At 45.8% G+C, this 25,720-nt stretch overlaps 1 protein-coding gene across 4 annotated transcripts in view; it reads right to left on the reverse strand.

Moving 5' to 3' along the window:
• SCHIP1 (schwannomin interacting protein 1) overlaps positions 1-25,720 on the reverse strand; it is a 402,630-nt gene that overhangs the window by 188,120 nt on the left and 188,790 nt on the right. The window contains exon 1 of one of the 4 annotated variants that reach the window (XM_078666943.1): positions 16,982-17,213. The exons of the other annotated variants lie outside the window; for them this stretch is intronic. Within the exon in view, the coding sequence (XP_078523069.1) occupies positions 16,982-17,023 (42 nt within the window). The 5' untranslated portion in view covers positions 17,024-17,213. Of the gene's footprint in view, positions 1-16,981; positions 17,214-25,720 lie in introns of those variants that run through there. 4 annotated transcript variants of the gene reach the window in all.

The raw sequence follows: 25,720 nt of genomic DNA on the forward strand, positions 1-25,720 counted from the left end.
GCGGTGAGTATTGTCCAGTCGTCAGTAGAGGAGCCAGTGGCGGCAGCCTCTGATGTTCCCAAGAGTGAGGGTGTATCCCTCAGGGCTTCGGCTATAGTTTCCTCATCGAAACTGAGACCCGGGACGTCCTCCATGGTGGGACGGACACCCGGGGGAAAGAGTCGTGGGAAGTGAAAGGTAAGACAAAAGGTATGTGGGAAACACTCAAATGCAATAAGTTATTCGAGGTACCCAGTGGGCCTCACAGCGATCTGTCGCTGGAGGTAGCCTAAACAGTTCCGTGGGTTGGCCCACGCAAAGATTTTTAACAAAAGGGGAACAGAAGAGGACGATATTTAATGGGGTCCAGTGTACATGTCCTAAAGTAGAGCTAACAGCAGAGTACAAAGTTCCCCAGGGGGCGTTAAACCGTGTGGAGCAAGGAGTTGGTATTATGAATACCGTGGCTGTGAAGAAAGGGTTCCCTAGTCGGAACTTAGAGAGCCTCACACACCCAAAGTAATAAGCGTGAAACACACCCTTACTAGAGGGTGTCCGGTGTCATCATCGGCTCACTGCCCCTCGTCAGACCGGCGCTGCAATATCTGACGGAGTCCCCAAAGGTACTCTTTTGACGGGGTTCTTTTAGTTCCTTGCCGAAGGTGGATGTGGGTGAGGATGAAAAGGAAGGTGTAGTCAGTGCAGTGGTGAGTGAAAGCGATAAAAAAGGTAATCAGTCCACTTGCAACTTTAATAACGTGGCTGATTCCTTAGTTAAAAGGGGTGGGAGGGGAGTTTAGAGACCGTAAAAGGTGTACAGAACAATAACTCTACCCCCTAGTGTGGTCAACATGTTTCTCGCCGAAAGGCGATTCGTCAGGACCTAAAATAAAGTACTACACAAAAAGAAAGTGAACTCAATGCTCAATCTATATAAAGAAAGCAAATACAACCTCGCTGGGTCGGAGGACAAGAGGGCCAAGGGGTCCTGCTCTATTTAGGCGACCTAGAGGTAGGGGAACAAAATATAAAAACAAAGAGAACAGCTCAAGTCAAATGCAATATAGTGACTCAATGTTCAAATCGTGCAGCGTGACTCTTGTGACACAGGCTCCACACTGTGAGAAGTGAAGGGGGGTGGTGTGGAAAGGGAGCATACACCACCCAGATATCACAATTGGGGAATTTTCATTGTGTGTTTTTAAAAACAAACTGTGGTATATAACCGAAGCTTTCAGGATAACAACCCGCCCCTCCGGAAACAACAGTAGGCGTGCAGCATTGGTCAAGTTCTTACCCTAAGGGGATTAAGAATGGGCCCCGCAGCAAGCTCCCGTGAGGCCAGCGTAATAAGGATTGGATACACCTATTGGATGTAAAAATAGGTAGCTGGTAACTGAGACAGGTAAGGTTGAAGTGTAAAGTGGACAACTCGGCCCGATATTGTCCCGTCAACCACGCTCCATGATGACGCTGGGGCTTTAACGGTCTCGAGTTGAGCTTACCTTTGAGTAGACACTGGAACGGCGGAACACCTACCCCTCACGCTCGCGGCACCTGGTCAGGGTGCGGAGCTGCTGGTGGAGGTTTCTACCGGTGTCCGCCCTTTTAAAGGGATGAAGGCGCATCTAGGTTGCGTCAAGCGCATGCGCAGTACCCGGTATGGGGATGAAGGCGCATTGAGATTGCGCTACGCGCATGCGCTGTCCCCGGTCTGGGACAATGGGCAGAATTAGATGCTCGGATGGTACAGTGAAGGGGCCATCTTGGGAGTGTCACAACATGCTTTCACAGATCGCGAATGGCTTCGAGATCAATAGCTCAGGGAGGCAGGTGTAATTAGACCAGAAGGGGGAACGTTACAGGGAATGCCTAAGTGAGTATTCATGCAGTGTCCATAGGGAGTGTAATGGTGCACTGGACCCCATTAAATATCGTCCTCTTCTGTTCCCCTTTTGTTAAAAAGCCCTAGGGCAGCCATGTGCATAGCCTCATCGCTGCGGCGGCTATTCCGCCGCAGTGCTAAGGGGGCGGGGGGCCGCGCGGCGCGCCCATGCTGGTGACGGAACCGCTCCGTCACCAGCTGCGGTTGAGCTGTGCTCATGACGGAGCGGTTCCGTCATGGCCCCGCCCGCTTAATAGAACGCGCCGCGCAGGCACGTCGGGCGGGCCACGACGGAACCGCTCCGTCATCAGCACAGCGCCACCGCGGCTGATGACGGAGCGGTTCCGTCATCAGCAAGGAAAGGGTTAACAAAAACCTAAACAATCTCCTTCATTTGCTCTCACCTGTTCACCTGAGCCAACACTCCCCATCATGGTTACCTTTCTTTCCTGTAGGCGCGGGACAAACCCCCGGCATTAAAAATCAGCACGAACAGCACGATGTAGCTCGCTCCCCTGCGTGCAGAAGTCTGCAGAGCGCAGTGGATTTTTTGGGTCACTTTGCAGAGTTCCTCATAGCAGATCTCCACGAGCTCCATCTGGGCCTACAAATAAGACAGTCAGTGGTCTTTTAACCCCTCTTGCCAGCATCAGAGTTACAGGAGCTGTAGCCAAATTATGTTTTAACATTGGAAAAACTGTTGACAATGGGAAAAGTCATTTAACTACAGTCATTATTCCAGACCACAATGCTGATACTAGTTACTCGAAGCCGTTGTCCTACAAGGGCATTGCCCCCTTTGTTTTGTGAAATAACCAGATTTGGTAGCCATGTGTACAGTGCACCTCATGTTATGTTATTATATATTAAATTTGTAGAGCGCACAGCTACTCAGAGTATCCTGGCGCTGACTCCAGAAAGAATTCAACACTCCAATCAGAAAACCTCAAAAAAGCAACGTTTTTAGTTTCTTCTTAAAGGACACGGGGTCCTGCACCCTCCGGAGTGCCAGCGGAAGCGCATTCCAAGTTAGGCCTGCTTTGCGAGTGAAAGAGCTCCCGCCCAACCTATGGCGGTTAAAGCGAGGGTTCTGTATTAAAAGCTGGTCAGAGGATCGCAGTTGTCTAGAAGGTTTATACAAGACGAAGTGGTTCTGCAGGTAGAGCGGGCCAAGCCCATACAGTGCCCGATGGACAATGGACAGCATTTTAAATTTAAGACGGGACTCAACTGGAAGCCAATGCAGGTGACGTAGATGGATCCGAACACTGTCTTGGAGAGCGTCCCAGAAGTAATCTGGCTGCCGCATTTTGAACTACCTGCAGTTTCCTTGTCAGATATCCCGGACAGCCCACCAGGAGGGCGTTAGCATAGTCTAGGCAGGAAAGGATCAGGGCCCTGACAACCGTCTCTTTAGCACCACCTGGCAAGAGGGGGAGAAACTTTCTCAGAATTTTCAGGGTGCCAAAACATGTCCCTGTAAGCTTCTTCACATGGGTAGAAAAGTTTAGGTTTTCCTCGAACCAAACCCCCATGTTTTTGGCGAGGCCCTTCCCTGCCATAGGGTGGGGAAGGTCAGGTGGCCACAACCTTGCTCTAAAATCCCCTGGAAACGAGCCGAACAGGAGTACCTCTGACTTTTCTTCATTACACTTCAATTGTGCGTTAGCCAGCCAACGAAACACAGATGAGAGGCAGTGCTGCACCACACTGACCGAGTCATCACCCCGTCTCCAGGAGAACAGGAGCTGCGTATCATCGGCATAGGCCATCACCTTAGCCCCCAGGGACTCCGCCAGAAAAACCAGCGGAGTCACATAGATGTTAAAAAGCATGGGGCTGAGTGAGGACCCCTGCGGAATGCCAGTGGACAGCGGCGTCGGCGCCGAGGCACAAGGGGGCAGCCATACTTGCTGTGATCTATCTTCCAAGAAGGATCTGACCCAACTCCATGCTGAGCCCACAATGCCGATTTCTGTTAGACGAGCGAGGAGGAGAGAGTGGGGCACCGTATCGAATGCCGCCGAGAGATCCAGCATAACCAAGGCTGCTCTCCCACCGGCATCCAGTCGCGTATTGCCTCTGCCACCTCCAGTAATGCTGACTCCGTATTGCAAGAAGCACGAAACCCCGATTGCGCAGGATGCAACAAACCCGCCGTCTCGACATAGTTGGTGAGCTGAGACGTAACTGCCTTCTCGCAAACTTAGACAAACTTGGCAAGAGCGAGATAGGCCGGTAATTGGCAGGAAGCAGCGGATCAAGGGTCGGCTTCTTAAGAAGAGGCAGTATAAGAGCCTGCTTCCATGAAGGCGGAACCCAGGCCTCACAAAGCGACTGATTAACCATTAGGTTAACTTCCGGATTGAGCGTATCAGATACCTCGGCCAGGAGCCTAGCCGCACAGGGGTCCTTAGGCGAGCCCGATTTCAATGCTCCGAGAATTCTGAGCGCGGACAATAAGGCCACCGGACTGAAAGCCGGGAGAAGATGGTCGGAATCTCTCTCCTGTCTCCCCGCCGGGACATTCAAAGTCCGCTTAGGGGTAATCAGAAAGGATTCTTGTATGTCCACAATCTTATCCCTAAAATGCTTTGCCAAAGTATTGCACCAGATGTCAGAAGAGGGAACAGAAGCCTCCTGGGCGCGGGGAGTTACGAAACTCTGCACAATAGCAAAGATTTCTTTGGAATTAATATTCGCCCGGTCAATGCGGGTAGCAAAATGCTGGCCTTTGGCTATCTCAAAAGCTGAATAATAGATTTTCTGTTTGAATCTAAGGGCCTGTTTAGCGATGGGGCAATAGCCACTAGACCGCCACGCTCTCTCCAAGACCTTACAGGCATGCTTTAGCGTCTTCAGTTCCGAGGGAAACCAAGGCTTAGTGGGAGCCTCTCTCCCAAGCTTGCGATGACCAGGGGCAGAGACGGCAGTGACCGAACCCCTGATCCAGTTGGAGAATGTAGTAACATCATCCTCTAGATCGCCCAAAAGGAGAGGACGCGAAGCAGCCAAAAGACAAATTAGTAGCCCTGCATCCAACTTCCTGGCAGTGGGGGCGCGATGACTGCTAGCTATTTGCGGCTGTCGCTGGACGGCTCATGAGAAGAATATAGGAAAGTGATCCGACCAGGCGACCGGGAATGGCTTCCTGACCAACAAGGGGAAGTTAGCACAGATAGGATCTAAAGTGTGACCCCCTTGATTGGTCGGATCTGTCACCCATTGGGAGAGCTGGGCCAGCTGGAGAATATCCAGAAAAGCTGCAGAATCAGCCGACTCCATGAGATCAAGATGGATATTAAATTCCCCCAGGAGCAGGTAGCTGGAAAAACGTAATGCTCTATCTGCCAAAGCATCACCACAGGATTCCAAAAAATCACCCACTGGCCCTGGTGGTCGATAAAGTAATGACCCCCCCCCCAATGTAAAGTGGGGCGATAATTGTGGTCATGAAATGACCACAAACAGAAACATGAAAATGATCAGCTGGTGACAAACTTAAATTTCTTTGCCTTTGAATCATGCAGAAAATCCCCATTTTAGCTGCTAAATAAACCACAGTAGAGCATAGTTCTGATGTTAGTTCACATTCCCACGCTACCTCCTCCATTAATAAGTAGCCCAGACATTCCAGCGCTTGGGGCTGGTAAAGTAATTTTCCAAAGCAACATCTGAATTCTGAGAGGAGCACATTCTCCATTCAGCAGAACACACAGGCTACTGAATGTTAGCTGCTGAATCCACACTTTAATCATTTACCTGCACATTGCACTTACTCAGAGAAGAAGAATAAATCAAGTTTAGTAAATAAACCTTTAATATTCAAAAAGGCACGCATTATCATTCATAGGCGTAGCCGATACAGAGAAATCCGACATTAACATTTAATACAGGTAAAAAAGCAGATGTCGAAATCAGAAGCTTGAAATGTCAAGACATCCAATTCAAAAGACAGGTGGTTATAAAAAAAAAAGCAAGGATTTTCATTTTTATCAGGGATTTGATTGTGTGTTTTAGCACCTGAACGTTTTAACCTCAACAACACAAACTAAATAAGCTGGAACCATTTGTGTACATAATTGCAGAAAGTAACAAATATTCTGCTGCAGAATTCTAAAAATGCATGCCCAGTACCTCTGGAGAAAACACAATCCTGAATACACACCTTTTGTGATTGCCACCTGTGCTTTAGATTGACACTGCTGTCTCCACAGGTGTCCATTTTGGTTCCTGCTCAGGATGTGACCTCTGCCCTTTTGACTCCACTGGAGAAGTGGTTGCAGGTGGTGCCTCTGGCACACTGCTGAAGTTAGAACATCTGGAATTGGGAGCCCTTTGAAAGCTGATACACCAGCCATTTTATCCAATCCAAATATTATGCTTTGAAATCATTTCAAACAGCTGGACAGACTGGTCTACAAAGCACGTGGCTGCCATAAGACATTACTTCCATAGTTGGCCATATGGCTTTGACACCCTGCGATTAGGATCCCCAAGGCCTGAACCACTTAATTCTTCCAGGAATAATAGCTCATGTACTCTGCGCTGATGGCTTCAGGGCGCTGTGCGTTCTATCAGGCTTCCACTGTGTGTGGCCCTCAAGGTACCTTAACAGATAAGGTTTGTTTGGGTTTTAACATTTACCGATAACCTTGAATAAGGCTCGGGATATTGGCGTCAGAAGGCCAAGATTCGGACAAAGAATAACTTTGAAATATTGAGGTTGGAAATCTCTTTACTATCAATACACCTTGGCAATTACTATAAGATTTTTTTTTTAACTTTATTTAAAAAAGAAATAATAAATCGTATAGCCTTCAGTATATTGAGAAGTGGCAACGCCAAGATTTTTGATGACTGGGGAAGTGGGATATTTCCAACCTCTGCCACTAGAAGCAAGGCATTTTTCGTTGTTTTGGCCATTGTTTGGGAAATTGTTTAGGAAACTGGGCGATCAAATGCTCAAGTCATCCTCTGCAACTTCTTCGGATCACCTTGCCCTAGAACGAGCCCTGATGCCGAGGCTCCACTGTCTTTCCCCTTTAACGTAACATAACATTACAGAACATAACATAACGTGTTTATTTGTAAAGCATACACTCACCCAGAAGCGTATTTTAGCGCTGAATAACAGATGTTTATTTTTTATCAAAGTGTCTGGTACTCATTTTATCGACCTCAAAAGGATGAAAGGCTGAGTAGACCCATCGGGATTTGAACCTGTGGCCGTGAGGTCTAACACAGGCCCCTACAACGGACGCATTAATAAACTAAGCCACCAGACTCTGCATTAACAATATTCCCCGGGTGTATGTCCAGCAGAGAAAACTTTTTAAATGTGATCAACTTTCCTAATCATGTTGAGGAACATTTTTAATGGTACTTTGAACGAGATGGATGCAATACATATTTTCTCTTCACTAAACTGATAGACTTTAAGTAATAAAAACATGAAGATCCTATATTAAACACATTACACTAAATGCACCCATTACGAAAAATGCATTAATAATACTAAATGTTTTTTACATAGTGCTTCATATCCGACTTCTGCTGTTTCTAAGCACTGTAATTAAATGCTGTCACTATTTTCCAATTTGATGGTACTCAATTTACCAATGTGCAAAGGGTGGGAGGTTGACTTGGCCTTGCCTGGATTTGATCTTGTGGCCTGTATATTACCGCATGTTATAGCAGTCCACATTCAACTCACTGAGCAACCCTACTTGCACTAGTGAATGTTGTGGGTAATGCACAATATTTGAGATCAAAGACTTGCCCTGATTAAAAGGCCTTCTTTTCCTGCATTGTTTGGTTGCATAGGGCCCGATGTAGGTAATTAGTATTTACCGATTGGTAAATACCAAATTTTACCGATTCGGTATTTACAAAATCGGTAAATGCTATGTAGGTATATTTACCGAATAAATTAACGATTCGGCAATATTCGGTATTTACCGAATCGGTATTTACTGATTCAGTAATTGCCATTGATTCCTATCAATCCCATTGATTCCAATTACCGAATTGACAAGGGGGACAGGGTGTCACTTTCACACCCTGTTGCACCCCTGATTCAGGCTTGTGTGCCATGTGACACACATACATGCCCTAAAGACACACATACATGCCCTAATGTATGTGTGCCACATGGCACAGGTGTACATGCACAGATGTGCATGTACACAGGAATTCGTTATTTACCATCAAATAGAATTTGATGGTAAATAACGAATTCTAAAGGGCCTGTGGCACTGTTTTCAGTGCCACCTACATGTAGATTTACCGATTCGGTAAATTTACCTAATCGGTATTTTACCGAATCGGTAAATTTCCCGAATCGGTACATTTCAGGACCCCTACATATCACAAACCAAATATCGGTCGGTAACGGCCGAAATCGGCCGTTACCGACCGGTATTTGGTGAGCTACATCTGGCCCATAGTTCGGCCATTTTAAGTTGCTAAATGCTATGTGTTACTATTACCCAGTTTAATAATACTCTGATTATCGAATTTGCAAGGATGAAAGACTGAGTTAGTCATGCTGGCATTTTTTTCCGTGACTTGCACGTTTATCCTGTCCTACAGTTCTCATCAGATGTCAGCAGCAAGTGCTTAACACACTGAGCCATTCTGCTACCCGACCCGAGCACAGGTGCCCTCTAAGGAGTAGATATGGATTCAAGGAAACCTAGTTCTGGATCCCTTTGCGCTTACAGCCATACTCAAGTGACTAACAGGACCTACTCCCCCCATTGTCTGTGCGTCTGTCTGGCAGTCTTATGCAAGTGTTGCTGGAAGCGGGTTATTTCAATTAAACAGTGAGACTGGCCGCATCTGCCAAGAAAGGACCTCAAGATATCTGTGGATCTGAGCATCCCCCACCAGTGTTGGAATGGGATCAAAAGTAGGCCCGGGCATTCTAAAAAAAGATACAAGTGTCCCACATGTGGGGATTATGTCTATTTGCAAAACACTGCTTCAGTGTTTTAAGTATTATGAAAAAAGGAGGGGGGGGTTCTCTAAAAGCGTTTTTTTATAACTTCTCAGAGATAAATAAATGCAAATGTTGCCAGGAATCTTTGCGCACGGATTAGTTCACACTGGCAAACCACACCTGAATATAAGTGAGGCCACTTCTGATCAGGCCCCCGGCCCCTGCTTATTCTGCATACATTAATGGGCCGGCTCAGGTAGGGACTGAGTATAACACCTCCGCCTGTTGGTAAAAGGGGGGTAATCGAGGCTCATCTGCCTCTGTAGATGCCACTCAGGCCCCTACTGGGCCGCTGGCGGCATCTGAACAGCACAGACAGAGGCCAAATCATCCACTACGCTGGCCAAAAAAGCGGTGCACAGCTGCAACTCAGATACCGGCCCATTGCCCAAGTACCCGCCTTACCAACCTAACCCTGTCCCCCACAAGAATTGTATGAGTGCCATTGAGACAACACAGAACACGAACAAAGGACCAGTAGGCCTAAAGCGCATGTGTGTGTCAGCCAGTGACTAAAATGGGTCAGCACACTGGATATCACCATTCTCTTCAACTCAAATTCAACACACAGAACAATAACTATTCAGAAATCTACATCTGTGCATAAAAAGCTCAAGGAAACAGACATATTCTTGTTCATTTTATTAATTTAAGCAATTTCGGCTACCCCCTTTGTGTCGAACAGTAAAAACATGCAATAAAACATATATAAAAATTAAAATGAACTTAAATATGTCCCTTGAGTGTATTGCAAGAGAGAGTATTTGTTTGAATACCTCAGTTTGCTTTAACTTATAATGGTTTAAAATGTAAAAGAAAAAGTGCATTAATGCCCTCTTTTCCTCCCTCCAGACCGCATCAGCAGCGACTTCTAACCCACTAAGCTATTATCTTTTCTGAATGGTCTTCGTCAAAAGCCTTGACAAGCACCCACGTCCACCAAGAAGAGATGGCTTCACTTTCCAATTACCATATAACTATGGATGGCCAGTGTTAAAACCGGGGTCTCTAGTTGGGAGTGGTTTGCACTAACCCTGGGCGAAGAACTACGCTCCGTTCGCGGAGCTTGCGGAGTTTCGGCAACTCCGCGTTCCACAGAGAACGCGTAGCTGTCGATTACTCCGCGATCCGGTGCGTAGCGTAGTTCTCGCGCGCTGAATAACATTATCGCGTGCGCGGCAATGGCTTACCTTGGTTCTGCGTTCGCTTTTTCCCGGTCGCGTGTGCCACCATGTAGGTTCGCGCGATATTTAGCGCGATCACGCACTTTTGTAGTGCGAACGAGAAGATGAGTTCCCGAACATGTCTTGCACAACCCGAACACGTTACTTGTGACCCGGAACAGGAAATAAGGGAACGCAAGCGGGCGGGACAAACCTCTTGGGTAACTTAGCGCGCTAGCCATCCCGAGCATGCAGGCAGCGCCCCGAACACGCGCACCACGCTCCCGAAGACGAAAAACGGCGCGCAAACGGGTCTAGCAAGCAACTACGCATGTCCGCGGAGCTACACGTAGGTCGCAGAGTGCAAGTGCGTCTTCGCGTAGCTCCGCGGAGTGCGGCTCCGCGAACTACACCCAGGGTTAGTTTGCACCCTGTCCAAGTAGGGACCCTCACTCTAGTCAGGGTAAGTATACATTAAGAATAACCTGTGCTCACCCCCTTAGCAAGAGCACTCAGTCTTATCCCAGAGGCAATGTATAAAGTATTTGCCCATGCACACTTGGTCCCTGAGACTTCCGAGAGGAGGCAAGCTCAACTCAAGCCCTTCGAGAAACTTTAGAGAGCAGGGAGTAGAGAGCAAAGTACAGTCTTCTCACTCCTAGGACAGAAGCAGAAGCTAGCAGGCCAACACAGCAAAGATAACTGCAAAGTAGCAATATCTCTGGGCAGCCCAACAGCTCTTAAAAAAAGATCTTTGTAATGCACAAGACCCTAGGCTTCCTGGAGAGTGGACACTGTTTTGTGGGACAGGCACAGCCCAATTCAGGTTCAAGTGTCAGCTCCTCCCACCACTCTTGCTCAGTAAGGCTCATCAGCCTGCTGATGGAATATCAGGATATGCAGGGAACACCTCAGCTCCCTTTGTATGTGACTGCGTAGAGCACATTTACAAAGCGTATATTTCATCCAACCCAGGTGTGTATTCTAGTGACAGGCAGAAGCACAGAATGGTTAAGTAAGAAAATGCTAACTTTCTAAAATTGGCATTTTCAGACCTGCAAACTAAAAAACACATTCACTAAAAGATTGGGTTTTAATTTGTGAGTCCACAGACACCCAGCTCCAATTTTCTATCTACTCCCATTTGGAAGATACGCTGGTATGACGTACTGGACCGATCCAATGCTAACCTATGGGAGAGATAGACCTTGCTGTATCGAAAACCAAATTTAGCAGTTTTCCACAACCAGGATGTGTAAAACTCATAAGTACCTGTCCTGCATCTTAAATACATTTCATCCTAGCATTGAGGATATCGAGGGCCTTATGTGTAATAAAAGGGAAGGTTTGGGCCTGGCAAGTAGGTGCACTTGCCAGGTTGAAATTGATCTTTGAAACTGCACACACAGGCGCTGCAGTGGAAGGCTTGCAAGGCTACTCATTTAAGTGGCACAAGCAGTGCTGCAGGCCTACTAGTAGAATTTGAGTTATCGGCCCTGGGCACACATGGTGCACTGTACTAGGGTCTTACGAGTAAATCAAATGTGCCAATCCTTGATAAGCCAATTATCATCAGGATTTAGATACAAAGCTCTTGCACTTTAGGACTGGTCATCAGGGGTAAAGTGCCCAGAGTCCTAACGCCAGCAAAAACTAGTTTCAGCACACAGTGAAAAAAAGGCGGTCAGAAGCAAAACAACGGGGAAAACCATGCCAAAAGATGCAAGGTCTAGCAGTCAGATTCACAAGAAATTTGCTCCCAAAGGATAACACATTTCTTTGAAGAAAATGTCAAACTTTCTTGAATTAAGCATGAATACCAAGAGTACTCCTGAGAATCTGCAATTATCACAGCTCTTCAGCAGTATTCAAACATTAAGGCACTTAGACATTTTGAAATGTCACAGGTGTACCCATCTGAATGTTGAACTATCCAGAGGCCTTCACATAGGAGGCACATATGACTGAATTGCAATAAGGAATGGTAGGTGTAGTGTAGTGGTCAAATGGATGGAAGTACCTGTGCTCCCCAATGCAAGCTGTCTTTAGACCAGAGACCAGGCCTGAACTGGCAGTCATGTCAGCAACTGAAGACCTATGGAGGATGGTGGACCAAGGCGACAGGGGAATTCTTTTAGATCTCTCTGTCGCCTACAAAACCCTTGAACACTACACCAAATTGCACTGTCTGTAACAAACTGCTTTGGTCACTCTGTTTATAAGTGGATCACATATTTTCTACTAGAAAGATCACAAGCAGCCTCTCTACAACAATCTGTTTTCCAGCCACACCCCTCCTCTGGGCAGTTCCTCAAATTCCACCCCCTTTCATTTTCAATATCTCTACCTTCCAGCATATCTATTGCAAAACATCGTGGTACAGCTATATCTTTACGCAGATGACACATTTCATCTGCAGAGAACCAGCTAATAACCCAGACCTAAAAAGCAGGCAAATGAAGTGCTCACGACAACCCGCGAATGGAGGACAATACATTTCAAAAACTCGAATTACCAGAATCATAAATTCTCCCAGTTTGCCACTAAATTTACAGATCGGTTAATTTCCTCGAGCCATCATCATTTGGCAGATGCCCAACCCCAGACCCAACTGTGCGTGATGTAGGCATTATCCTAGACTCAAAGTCAGCATTAGACTCCTCTTTAACCTGAAAACACAAAACACAAAAAATTGGTCCATGTCTCAGAACATACATGGTCAAAAACTCCATGGCGCCCCGTAGCCAATTGAACCCAATTCAAAGTTGAATTCATTTTGCACAAAAGCTACTATAGTAACAGTTGTTATTTGTTTGCTCATAAACTACAGAAACATTTTCCCTCGCACACACTCAGATCAGAAACTTGATAAATGGGAAGGCGGAGCTTTCTTTGTGACCGGTCATAAATAGTCATCCCTCTTCATTGAAGCCTTATGAATCTAGAAAATATTTAATATGCGGCTTGTGTACCCAATACTTGATTCACAATATAAGCTACCATCAATCTACATAATGCACCTGGAAACTCTGTAAATGATTGATGGTGCGCTTTACAAATAAGACAATAAAATCAATATGATAAATGCAAATTATGTGTTCAAGTGAATTCACTCTACTTTTTATTGAACTATGTTTCAAGAACCACTCGTTTCACCTTTGCCGGCACTCACTCACAACTTACATCACTATGTTCCGTGTTCCCTTCACTGTTACTCACGCTGCCACAACCACCTCATTTCCTATTCAGTCAATCACTGCTCCATAGTCACCTTCCCTGCCGGTCGAAGTATTCTCCAGTTGCCCATACTGCCCAGTGCTTAATTTGAGCAGTGGTTTGAGGTGCTCAGCACCAGCAGTTCATCATCAGCACCGGTGCTATCATGAACACCACTAAGGACACATTAATTTACGGGGAGATTAAGTGATTTGTCCAGAATCACAAGATGTTGAGCCAACGCAGAGACTTGTGCCTGGTTCTCCAGCTCCGTAGTCGGGAGCTATAGCCTTCACACCACATCCTCTCCCAACTTTCATGTTTAGTAGTTAGTAGTTGGTTCTGTTTTAGGCAGCACTAACAGGAGAAATGGGCTGGTGCAAGCTGCCTCCTGTTTAGAGCCCCGCCACATTTTCTTTTTTTACAAATTAACCACTGGTACTGCTCTCACTGATGGCCACTCTCAGTGGTAGTTACCCACTGTTACTCACATAACTATTGATTCCTAGTCATGCTCACAACTTCTGATTCACTGCAATTTATTCACATTATCATTTAACCAGATGCACTTCACCATTCAACCACCACTACCCACATCTCACATCAAGAACAGGCAATCATACCACTTCTCACCCACAGCTAACCTCATAAACATTTACCCACTGTGCCCCACACTACCACATTTCTCATATACCATACTGTGCGAAAATGTCACCACCTAGTGTATTGATGTGTTTTGATTGTATTCAAATATTTGTTTCTACCATACTTTAAAATTACAAATAAAATGGGCTTCATTTGTACTAATTCTGATATATTCTAAAAAGTCAGCACAGTTCATTTTTTTTGTTGTGTGCTAGAAAGAAAGAAAGAAAAGAGCATCCCTTCTCTCTTACATGGATACTCAGCAGGATTGTCACATAAATTATCTCACTTTAAAGTCAAACTTCTCTCACTCTGAGGTCAGCAGGAAGACAAATAAACACCAAGCTCACTGGAAGAGAGAGCCTGACATTTGACATTTGTCTTTGAATGCACAGCAAATGTGCCATGATAAGAACAAGATTTTAAGGCCTGTTTACAGAAAGCGAGTTTGTGGAAGAATACAGTAAACATGTTTTAGGCAATGAGAGGGACGAACTGAACCTGGAAAACCTAAAGCAAATAAAGCCAGCAAATAGAAAGCGAGATAGTGTGAGTTACAACCCACAAAGCCAATGCTATTGAACTAGCGTAATGCATTCCTAGGGCAACGTTCTGAAAGTCCCCAATATGTCTTTAGCAAATCAGACAGCTGCACTGTCTGGTAGGCTGCGACCTAAATAGAAAACGTATTCCCTAAATTTAGGCACGACAAACAAACAATATGTAGGGAAGCTATCAAATAAGAAATAGAGAAATGGGACACACAAGAATAACATCCAGTCAAGAACAAGAGACTGACCAAAAGCCCACATAATGTTTATATTTTGGTGCATTAGTGACAATAGGTCTTTGACAAAAAAAAACAACCTAAGTTGTCTGTTAGAGAGCCCTAAAAACTGCAAATGCACTTATGCACAAGAATGGAAAAGGTACTTAACTTAGAAAGGGTTGTGGAAAAATGGAGGCGGGTGGATGATACATAACCTTTCTACATTTACTAAACCCAATGTTGACATTGTCTTCCTAGCATTTCCTGTCTGTTAAGATAAGCCATAATGTTTTTTATTACCTTGGTCTCTGAATCAGCACTCCCATGAATTATTTCAGAATGCCTTATAAATCCTACACTTCACCCTACTTGGGATGCGCACATCTATTTCCATCATTGGAATTTGGACCTATGTTTAGAGACAATTACATTTAGGCTGACAATGCTGCTTGTAGGACACTCTGGCCATATTATTGTTTTACATACACTTGCATGGAGGGTGAAAGAAAATTCTTCTGTCAATGAATCACCCACATACCCCTTCTATCTCAGACCCTCTAGCCCTTGTAAGTTTCTGAGCACATTTTCCTTCTTCTGGAACCAGGAGAAATTGGGAGAGAAGAAGTAAAACGTGCAGAAAAGAGCCTGGAATTTGGAACTGAATATGATAATGGACCCGGCAATTTTGTGAGTCTTGCATGTTTTCCTCAAATCTGCACAGTCAAACTCCTACTGGTCCATAACTGGGGTGGGCATACAAGCCAGCATCAGTAACAACCTCACTCTACCTCTTCCTCCTTCATATACGGTCCAAGAATGAGCCCAAGGTAAGATGGTTTAGAGAGCGCAGTCAACATCTGCTCTAATGTGCAAGGCACTGGTTCAAATTTCTGCAGGCCGCTCTGCCTGCACTTATTTTGAGGACAGTAATATGAGCTCCAAAAAGTTTGCTAAGAGTAACACCTACCTTTTACAGTGCTGAGAAGTGGCACTGTGGTAGAGAAGGCTATACATAACATGTAAAATGTATATTTTTTAATGATCATGCTTCAAGACCAGGATCAAGCATACCGGTGGAGACAATTCAGGTCTTCAAACACCCCCTTCAAAGAAGTCCAAAGATTCTGCCAACAGAGATGGCCTGGTCAAATCTCTTGGTTCCCGACTCCAGGATTAAGGAACTCCTTACCAGCAGTCCTTCGGGGTGAGGTCGCCCTTCTTATATTTATAATAGAACCTCAAGCTCCCTTCCTTTCAGTGTACTGACCATACTTCCACCTTCACAGATCCCTTTGGCTTACAAGTTGGTCTCCCATTTAATCGTATATCCCCCAATCAGGGCCTGCCCCCTGCATATCGAATCAACAATATCGGTGGGACTAAATATCATACCTGCCAACCTGAACAAAAATCATACCACGTGAGGAGGGGGCGGGGTCTTGGAGAGGGAGGGGCATTGTGCCGAGAAGTACCCAAGAGCAGGGCTCGAGTCGGGGTACCACGCGGGTGAACGGTGTCCTCCCACTTATTTTACCGGGGTGACGCCGTCCCCCCTGCCAAAGAGCTGGACTTCACTCTTTGGCCTCTCTGGGACGAGGAGCTCGGCACCTTTCGTGATGTCACTTCCTGTCGTGACGTCACTTCCGGTGACAGCGTCCCCCACTTCTTTTTTTACGACTTGTGCACTGCCCAAGAGGCACTTTAGAACCCCACCCTGCCCCCCCAAAAAAAAAAAATGGTGCGTATGTCCTGGGGTGTTTTCATGCCCCTTAATGGATGTCAACTGTTCAAAGCCTCAGAAAACGAGCTGGGAAACAACAATTCACAGTGGTTTTCAGCTAGTTTTCCCGGCCACTGTGTGATATTGGGTCCTCAACAGTTGACCGTTTGATGGGAGCCGATATCGTGTGGCACTGGCACACTGCGGCACCGTGTGAGTTGTCAGGTATGAAATATCGAGGACAGAATATCGAAAAAGAATATCAACAGATAAGTCTAGATTTTCAATACCACTTTACCACATATGCCACATATGTAGTAGCTACGTGGTAGGTATATCTTCAAGGTATGTAGCTATGGATTAATGGATAGTAAATCTGTACTTTCCTATATGCACTTCCCTCATATTTTGCCTCTCGACATTAGAATGCCACAATATTGTTAATGTCCATATTCAATAGTACAATTCCCAATTACGTGCTGAGAAGCAGCCGTTTCTAACTTAAGGAGCATGTTACAAATGGCCCACAGAGAGCTATATATCAAACATTTCACGCAAACCCTGGCATGACACACGTAACATTTCTCCGGCCTGCACTCACCCATCGGTGACACAACCATGTCACGCTTTGAGCCGTCTCCATACTCGAGGCGCTAGATTCCGAGCCTGCAGTGGGCAGTTATTCGCTTTATGACGCATGTTACTTGGAAGTATCCCTGCTGGGGTTCACGTACATCTCACTTCTCACAGCTGGGGCAGAAGGCGCCTTTCTTGCCTTGTCTGCGCCTGATATCTTCAGAGTCACCTGCAACCTTTGCCCGCTCCCCACCCTGTTACAAAGTGCACCGCCACATGGGCAGCGGGCAGGGAAGGTGTGACGCAGCTAGCGCTGCGTAACGGGAGCAGCCATGACAGGCCAGCAGCGCTATTGATGGAGTCCAGCCCCTAACATCTTTACAAACGCGATGTGACTGATTGTAAAGGGGGGAGGGGGGGGTTGTTTTACGGCTGACCGAAACTCTTCCAGGCGCAGACACCTCTGGGAGCGCCACCGCCAGGTCGACAGCCGGACACATCTCTGGACTGCTCGTTCACACGGTCAGTGGGGTGAACGTGTGAAGAGGCTGGTCTCCGAGGGCTGCCACGGCCCGACTGCAGCAAAGCTGCAAACAGTTTCAGCAGCAGAGTAATCTGTTAAGTATAGCGCCTCACACAAACGCTGACAAAATATAGCGTCCAAATACCCTTCAGAAAACTAGGACCCTATGTGGTTAATAATAAAAAAATCTACACCCAACGAGACAATGTGCATGTCAGAAAATATTTCTATATTGATAGTTTACCGTACAGCCATGGAAGCCACGTCACTATCATGGACGCAGTTTCATAAAAATACTACAGGTGCAGAAGGGACTTTACCAGACAGGTCTTTTATTACACTGGGCATTTGCCCCGGTGGTCGGTGCCCTTGGGGGCCGGTTTTGAAAGCCTTGGGCCGCCCCCGGGGCCCCTGTCACTTTCCGCGGCTCCCAATTTTAAGTGGAGCAAAGGGAGGCGTCGAGAGATAGAAACAGAGGGAGGGCAAAGGTAGAGAGAAAGCGATGAGGGAGAAAGAGAGAAAGCGATGAGGGAGAAAGAGAGAAAGCGATGAGGGAGAAAGAGAGAAAGAGAGAAAGCGATGAGGGAGAAAGAGAGAAAGCGATGAGAGAGAACGAGAGAGAGTAGAGAAAGAGAGTGAGAGAAAGAGAGAGTGAGAGAAAGAGAAAGAGAGAAAGCGATGAGAAAGGAACAGAGAGAGAAAGCAATGTAAGAAAGCGATGAGAGAGAAAGAGAGAAAGAGAGAGAGATAAAGAGAAAGAGAGAAAGCAATGAGAAAGCGATGAGAGAAAGAGAGAGAAAGCAATGAGAAAGCAATGAGAGAGAAAGAGAGAGAAAGAGAGAGAAAGCAATGAGGGAGAAAGAGAGAGAAAGAGAGAGAAAGAGAGAGAAAGAGAGAGAAAGCGATGAGAGAAAGAGAGAGAAAGCGATGAGAGAAAGAGAGAGAAAGAGATGAGAGAGAAAGAGAGAGAAAGAGAGAGAAAGCAATGAGAGAGAAAGAGAGAGAAAGAGAGAGAAAGCAATGAGGGAGAAAGAGAGAGAAAGAGAGAGAGAAAGCAATGAGAGAGAAAGAGAGAGAGAAAGCAATGAGAGAGAAAGAGAGAGAAAGCAATGAGAGAGAAAGAGAGAGAAAGAGAGAGAAAGCAAGAGAAAGAGAGAAAAAAAAGAGAGAAAGAGAAAGAGAGAAAAAAAGAGAGAGAGGGAGAGAAAGAGAGAAAAAAAAAAGAGAGAGAGAGAGAGCGAGAGAGAGAGCGAGAGAGAGAGACTCGTGTAAAGCGCTCCAAAAGCTTCGGGTCAAGTTGGTGCTATATAAAACTAAAAAAATAATAATACTAAAAGGAGTGAGGCAAGGTTGAGCGTTTTTTCCAGGGCTGCTTTGGTTCCCAAGTCCATCCTTGGGCATTACTCACCCTTTGAGCCTTTAAGTGCAGTGCAACGACAGGAAACGAAAGGAATGAACAGATTCGACGTGTCACTGCCTACTTTCTGTTCTTGCTGCTACTTCAGATCAGCGAGGACAGGGTCTGGGGTACCGGAGGGTAAGCCTGGGCACCTCTACTTCAATTCCATGGTCACTACTCTGGAGCTACATGCTCAATCCGGCGAGAGAGTGAAGCAAAGAGTAGACGAAAGAGTGAAAGCAAGAGAAAACAAGTAAATGAAACTGGAAAGTGGGAGAAAGCGTGAGGCAAGATGGTGAAAGAGTGAGTGAGCGAGTAGAAAAATAAAACTAAGGAGAGGTTGAAGGTCACAATAAGGTTGAGTAAGAGGAAAGGTGAAATGATTAGAGTAAATAGTAGATGGCAAAATGCGAATTCGCAAATAAGGAAGTTTAAGGAATCGCTAAAAAATAGCGATTTTTTCATACATACCATTTTGCAATTCCTAAATAGCGATTCCTTAAAAATCGCTATTTAGGAAATGCAAAATAGTTTGTTGATACATATGGTCCCTAGTCTTTGTTTTAGGTCTGGCTCAGCAAAGATTTAGCACTGATGCTAGATTTAATGCAACAGAGCAGACAGAGAACATCTTTAGTGGGGTGACTACCAAACCCAGCACAGCTGTTTTTCATATAAATAACATCAGTTATGGTGTTACCTGTGTATGGGCAAATGCTTTCTCCAAATGTCATCAACTGTGAAGCAGGATCTTTGCTGAAACAGAAGTGTGCTAAGTGAAGGGAGGACATACTCTTTAGTGGAAAAGTGGGGAAAGGCACAGATCAACACTTCTGTGTTTTTGGTGCACAAGTGTATGATACTAAAAACAGCCCTGAATTGCCTATTCATCACAGTAGGAGGCTTGTATATTAATAGTGGGAATAAGTAAAAAGCCATAAGCTGTAACATAGAGGGCCTCTGTGAGAGGCCAGGGTAGGTCTGCTGGAGGGCCCATCATATTGCTCCCAATGTGCATGGAGCTTGCTCAGGAGGGTAAGCGGAGAGATCAAATTTCATGCCCATTCAATCAATCGCTTCTCAACTGAGAGTGTCAATTAGTGGAACTGATACACTTTCAGAGTTATAAACGTTCTGTTGACAATGACCAGTCCTGTCATGTTAAAAGTGTGGTATAGCTGCAGAGAGCGCTGGCATATAAAACGAACATAGCTACCCGGGATAGAGTACACAAAGCTCTCCGACTGCACATTCTATCCTTGACCTCTCTGCTGGGGATGGCAACGAGTGGCAAAACATGCTGTTAATCACGTATCACCCTTCTATGGATGCTCCCGGTACTAACCTACAGAGGCGGAGCTTCGGGAGGGGGGGTTGTTTAGAATGTTACACCCCCACTAATAAATATATTTTGTGATAAATAGTTGGGTACAGATGCAGGGCTGGACTGGGAACCCAAAGCAGCCCTGGCAATCTTGTAGGGTCAGGGGTGGGCGTGCAAGGGTGAAGCACTGCAGCTTTTGGCATTGTGGGTCACTATTGCAGCACAGCTACAAACCCGGCCCCAATAACATAAAAAAAAGAGACCACCACTGTTGCAAAACCGGCCACACCCTTCCTGTCACCCAGGAAAACACCCGATGCCCGCTATGGCCAGTCTGGCCCTGTACAGATGCTTTCAGTCGAGTATGGCACGGATTTCACCTGGAATGTTTACACACAGACAAAAATACACCCTCACACTCTCTCTCTCCCTCTCTCTGTTTGGAAAGACTTAAAAAATGTTGGACATTTAACAAAATAATCTGCTTTCTCTCACTTAGAAACCCAACCAAGCCACATTCCTTTCCCTTTCCACTGCACCGTAATCCCCAATAGTATGCCCTGCTTGTCGCATAATGTATTTTAACATTATATGCCAGAGTGATTGTTGGGAAATCTGAAGCTCACACTACCCCCCCATCTTAACCCCTTCGCTGTGGCGGCTATTCCGCCGCAGCGCTAAGGGGGAGGCGGGGCCGCGCGGCGCTCCCCTACTCGTGACGGAACCACTCCGTCACGGTCCACGGGTGAGCTGTGTTTGTGACGGAACAGTTCCGTCACGGCCCCGCCCGCTCTTTAGAACGTCAGCGCAGGCGCGGCGAGCGGGCTGTGATGGAACCGTTCCGTCACCAGCACAGCCCACCCGAGGTTCGTGACGGAACGGTTCCGTCACGAGCATGGGAGGGGTTAATGACCAAGCTACTCCCCTGCTGTCCTAGTAAAACCACAGCTTCTATGCTGAGAAGTACTGCCCCAGTAGAATTATAGCTTGATCGCTGGGAAGTGCTACTGTTGCATTTAAAGTGCGGAAGTCCTGGGGTGAAAATACTCTTGTTGCAATGTTTTGTGGGGCTCGGATTAAAAATGCAGTGGTCCTTCTTTAGTTTTATGGCAACAATAAGCTGCAGCAAAGGTTACCTGCCTTGTTGAAGAATACATCACAAAAGCAGACTAAGCCAGTTCTTGTGGTATAGACCATAAATACATTTGGCAGTGGCGGGGAGCCCTGAAAAAAACGGGCGTGTAGCAAATAATCCTAGCTCCTCCCTCATTGTGACGTCCCTGTGTGAAAAGCAAGGACAAGCCCATTAAAAGTGTGGCATATACACATCCTTTAAAAGACAAGAGCCCTGCAGAGAACCGCTGCTATTGTCACCCCCAGGGCTTAATTTGTAAAATATTAAGTGCCAGGGCTCTGACCATGAGGCCACTGTAGCTTGCACCACCCATTGCCCTTGTCATTGCTGCCAAAACAACTACTAACCATCTCTCTCGCATGTAAATGCGACAGTTCAGATTATGCCACGTCCCCAAAGCTAAAGGAAGGGCTGGTGAGGCAGGTATTAGCACTATTTAATGTATATTGTATTCCTAAACAACTGTTGTTCTGCTCATCTCTAAATTAGATGAGCAGCACCACCATGTGGTAGACTGTTCTAAGTATGGTGTTGACAATTAGGTGCTGGTGCCGAGCACCAGAAACCAATTAAGTGCCGGTGCTGAGCACCGGAAAGCACTGGCTCAAATTAAGCACTGTGCCTGCTCAGAGATATCCATCAGGGCTGCTGAGGTACACGAAAGAAAAAACATAAGGACCTCAATTTACTTATTTTTTCTGTACCACCAGCAGTCTAGCAGTTAACTAGAGGTGGGTGAGCCACTGAAAGCTCCAGTCAGGCTCAGGCCTGAAGCCTGGCTCTGCTTGAGGTCCAGTTGTAACCTCGAGCCCATAACAAGCCGAGCTGCCACGTGGCTTCTGCCTGCTACCTCCCTCTACCCGGGATGTGGCTTTATGGCCAGAGCGGTCACCCTTTTACTGGGAAACAAGGTTTGAGTCTCGGCGTTGGTACCTGTGATTCTGCGCAAATCACTTAATCTCCATATAGGGTCGAATTGGTGAGGCGGGTACTAGGGCAAAGGGTGATGGGCCGGTATTGGAGTTGCAGCTGTGGGTCACTGCTTTGGCCAGCATGGTGGCCCGATTTAGGCTGTGTCTGTGCTGTTCAGATGCCGCCAGAGGCACAGTGGGGGCCTGAGTGGAATTTCCATAGTCAGATGGGCCTCTATTACCTTCCTTTTACCAATGAGGTGTCATTCCTATTGTCTCGCTAGGCTGGCCCATTAACGTATGCAGAGTGGGCCGGGGCAGGGGGCCTGAGCAGAGGTGGCGTCATTTATATTCAGGTGTGGTTCACCATTGTGGAATAATTTGTGCTACAAGAGTCAGTAGCGGCTGCTAGAGGACAGAAGTGGTGTGGCAACGGAGCGGGATGGGACAAAAAAAATATGACTTATCTGCCAGCTGCCGCCTCTCATCCGTCCTGTTCTGTTCTTGACTCACAGCAGCACACAGGCTCCCAGACTCCCCTAAGCCAATCATGATGCTGCTGTCATGCTCATAATAGTATTACCAGCCTGACAGCAGCATCGTGATTAGTCTGAGTGTCCTGGCTTGCCACTCAGACAGTGCCAGGGAGCCAGGGACTATTCTACACCCAGCTGTGCAATGTAGCATGGTGGTAAAGTGCTAAAAGTGCATGTTGGTATGGTCGTCCTAAGACGGCCGGCCAAACCGACATGCGCACTTATGGTGCCTACTCCTCTTCCCAGCTCCATCTGACAGCCCAGCCCGCCCCATCCTAGACTGGCTCTACTGGAACAATCTTAATGACATTGTTATTATCAGTGTATTTATTTTTCCTTTTTGAACTGCTCAGAGAGCAGTGGGGCGATGCTCCTCCACCTTACAGGAGGAGCCACCGCTGCAAAGAGTCCTGGCAACATTTGCATTTTTAAAAATCTCAGTGAAGCTAATAAAACATGGCTGTTTTAGAGAACCCTCCCTCCTTTTTATAATATTTAAAACACTGAAGCAGTGTTTTGTGAAAAGGCGCAATTCACAAATATGGGCCACTTTTTTTTAGGGTCCCTGAGCCTTTTTTTGATCCCAATCCAACCCTGTTCCTACAGGGAACTGCGACCTTTTATAATGTAACAGGTGCTTCGTTCGAGTTTGTGCTTTATATAAAATGCAGAAAAATGCACAAACAGGCAAATACAAAGCCTTGACTTAAGGAAAGACAAACAGATACACATTTAGTGGCTGATTTGTACTAAGTGAAACAGAAAAATATGGATAAATCGACGCTTCCCCAGCAGAAACTGTGTGATCTTACGCAATATTTGTTTCACCAAAACACTTTTTCTTCATTATCGCATAGTTTTATTTTTATTTTGAAGTGTCTACACTTTACATAGGAAACATTTTCAGGGTTTGGCTCGTGCATGGGCTCTAAGATCCGAGCCGGACCCTTGGCTTGGCACTTGCTCGGCTCTCCCAGTTTACTAGTCAGTCAGTCAATTACTTTATTCGATACTTATAATATAAGATCATAAAAGTGCAGATGAATACTATTTGAAAAACAACAAAATACAGATAAATACAATTTAAAATCATCAATCAATCATTACAAAAAGAGAATGCTATACATAGTATGGAAGTAGAAGTAACAAAGTAAAAGCAATGATAATTAGGAACTATTTAAAAATTCATTTTACTAGGCCTGGGACTGCTCGAAAACAGACCTGTGCTCTGTTGACGTAAATGCCAAGTATCCAGAGAGGGGTTTCTGCCTATCACTAGGGTAAGGACGCCCTTTCATAAAACTGTATTGCTTTGTTCGTAGTCATGGAACAAGGAAACTGTCAGCGCTCAAGTGTTCTAAGCATCTCTGGTAATCTGCGGCTGAAGTGGAAACCAGGGTGACATCAGCGCCTCCATACAGATCAGAGCAATTAAAATGGACATTTCTGGGTTGGTGGAAAATGAGCTTGTATACAGGCTCTGTGAATAAGTCCTGTGGCAGCAGCAACAGAACAACATAGGAAAAACATAAATGTAGTTGCCAAGCTGCCATGTGTCATAAGCCACATTTTTAACATCCATGAGAGTTTAGCAAACATAAATTTGTATTCTGGGATTGTAAGTTACACTTTCACCAATTAAGCATGCACTGGTACATTCCAGCTTTCGACATGCTGCAGTACCTGCTGTAAAGCACTCAGTGTTTGTTAAAATACCCCTCACACACCAAAAGGCCCCTTGGTGTCATGCTTCATCATTGGGGTCTTCGCACCCCTCTATCGGGATGCGGCGTGCTGCGACCTACGGATACGCGGGAGCACTTTAGAGTTGGCTATGTGTGGTGTACAGTGTGTGGGGTATGTGACTAAAGTGAGTAGGGAAACGTGGTGAAGGAAATTAAAAAGTACCTGGCACTGGAGGGAAAAAATTTTTTATTCTGAACTCTGGCTGGTACTAGTAAAAACAAGTGCAGGGCGAGATCAACCTGTTATGTTAATGAACAGGATCTCTGGTGTGCTGTGTTGTCGACATGTTTCGGAGACAAGCTCCTTCTTCAGGACAGGGGCACAAACTCCCTTCCCTACTCACGTCTTCTTCTACAAAAAAAGTGTAATATTTACAAAAAAGTGAAATTTTGTAGGAATAGGCTAAGTGTGCCTACAGCGGTCTGCTACAAGTACAATGACCTGTAGAAAGACAAAACCAAAAAACTAATGGTTACCCATGTAGCGGGTAGTTGCAAGGCGCAGTCGCCTGGAACCGCACCATGTGCTTTTTAATAAGCTGGTAAAAACGGACTCACAACACAAACAACATAAAACACATAAAACTAGGATTTTTACTGTAAGCGCACCGATTCTTGTCTGAGGAGCGCTGCGGACTTAGTGTCTTTGAGAAGTTCCAATTATCTCAAGAATGATACTGTGTGTGGTCACAAGGCTTAGTACAGCGGGTGAAAAAGACAGCAGGAGCAGTATTGTTCCCTCGATGGTTTTCAATAGCTCACTACTAGAAACTACTTCGAGGTCCTGTTTTTGAGAATAAAGGAAAATGTGTTAACTGTGTGATCTGTGGCATAGGTGTTGTTATGATATTCATGCTGACAGTTGGCTCCATGGCACATCATCATTGAGCCCATTAATATGTGTGCCCAGACGGAACACCCATCTTTGTTCCTTTTGAAAAAGGCCAGCATCAGTGGGTAATTGTTCGATTACTGTCCATCTCAAATCATTAACGCAATGTTGCATTGTGAGAAAATGCGTGGCCATTTTCGTTGTGCTTTTCTTGCATCGTACGTTACTCTTGAGTTCATTCAGACGCGTTTTTATGGCTCGTGTTGTCATTCCCACATATTCAAGGTGGCATGGGCACTTGATGAGGTAGATAACGTTTCTTGAGTTGCAGTTCGTAAATCTACGCTGCTCCCATGTTG

The sequence above is a fragment of the Lissotriton helveticus genome, chromosome 11, assembly GCF_964261635.1.
Source record: "Lissotriton helveticus chromosome 11, aLisHel1.1, whole genome shotgun sequence".
Taxonomy (NCBI): domain Eukaryota; kingdom Metazoa; phylum Chordata; class Amphibia; order Caudata; family Salamandridae; genus Lissotriton; species Lissotriton helveticus.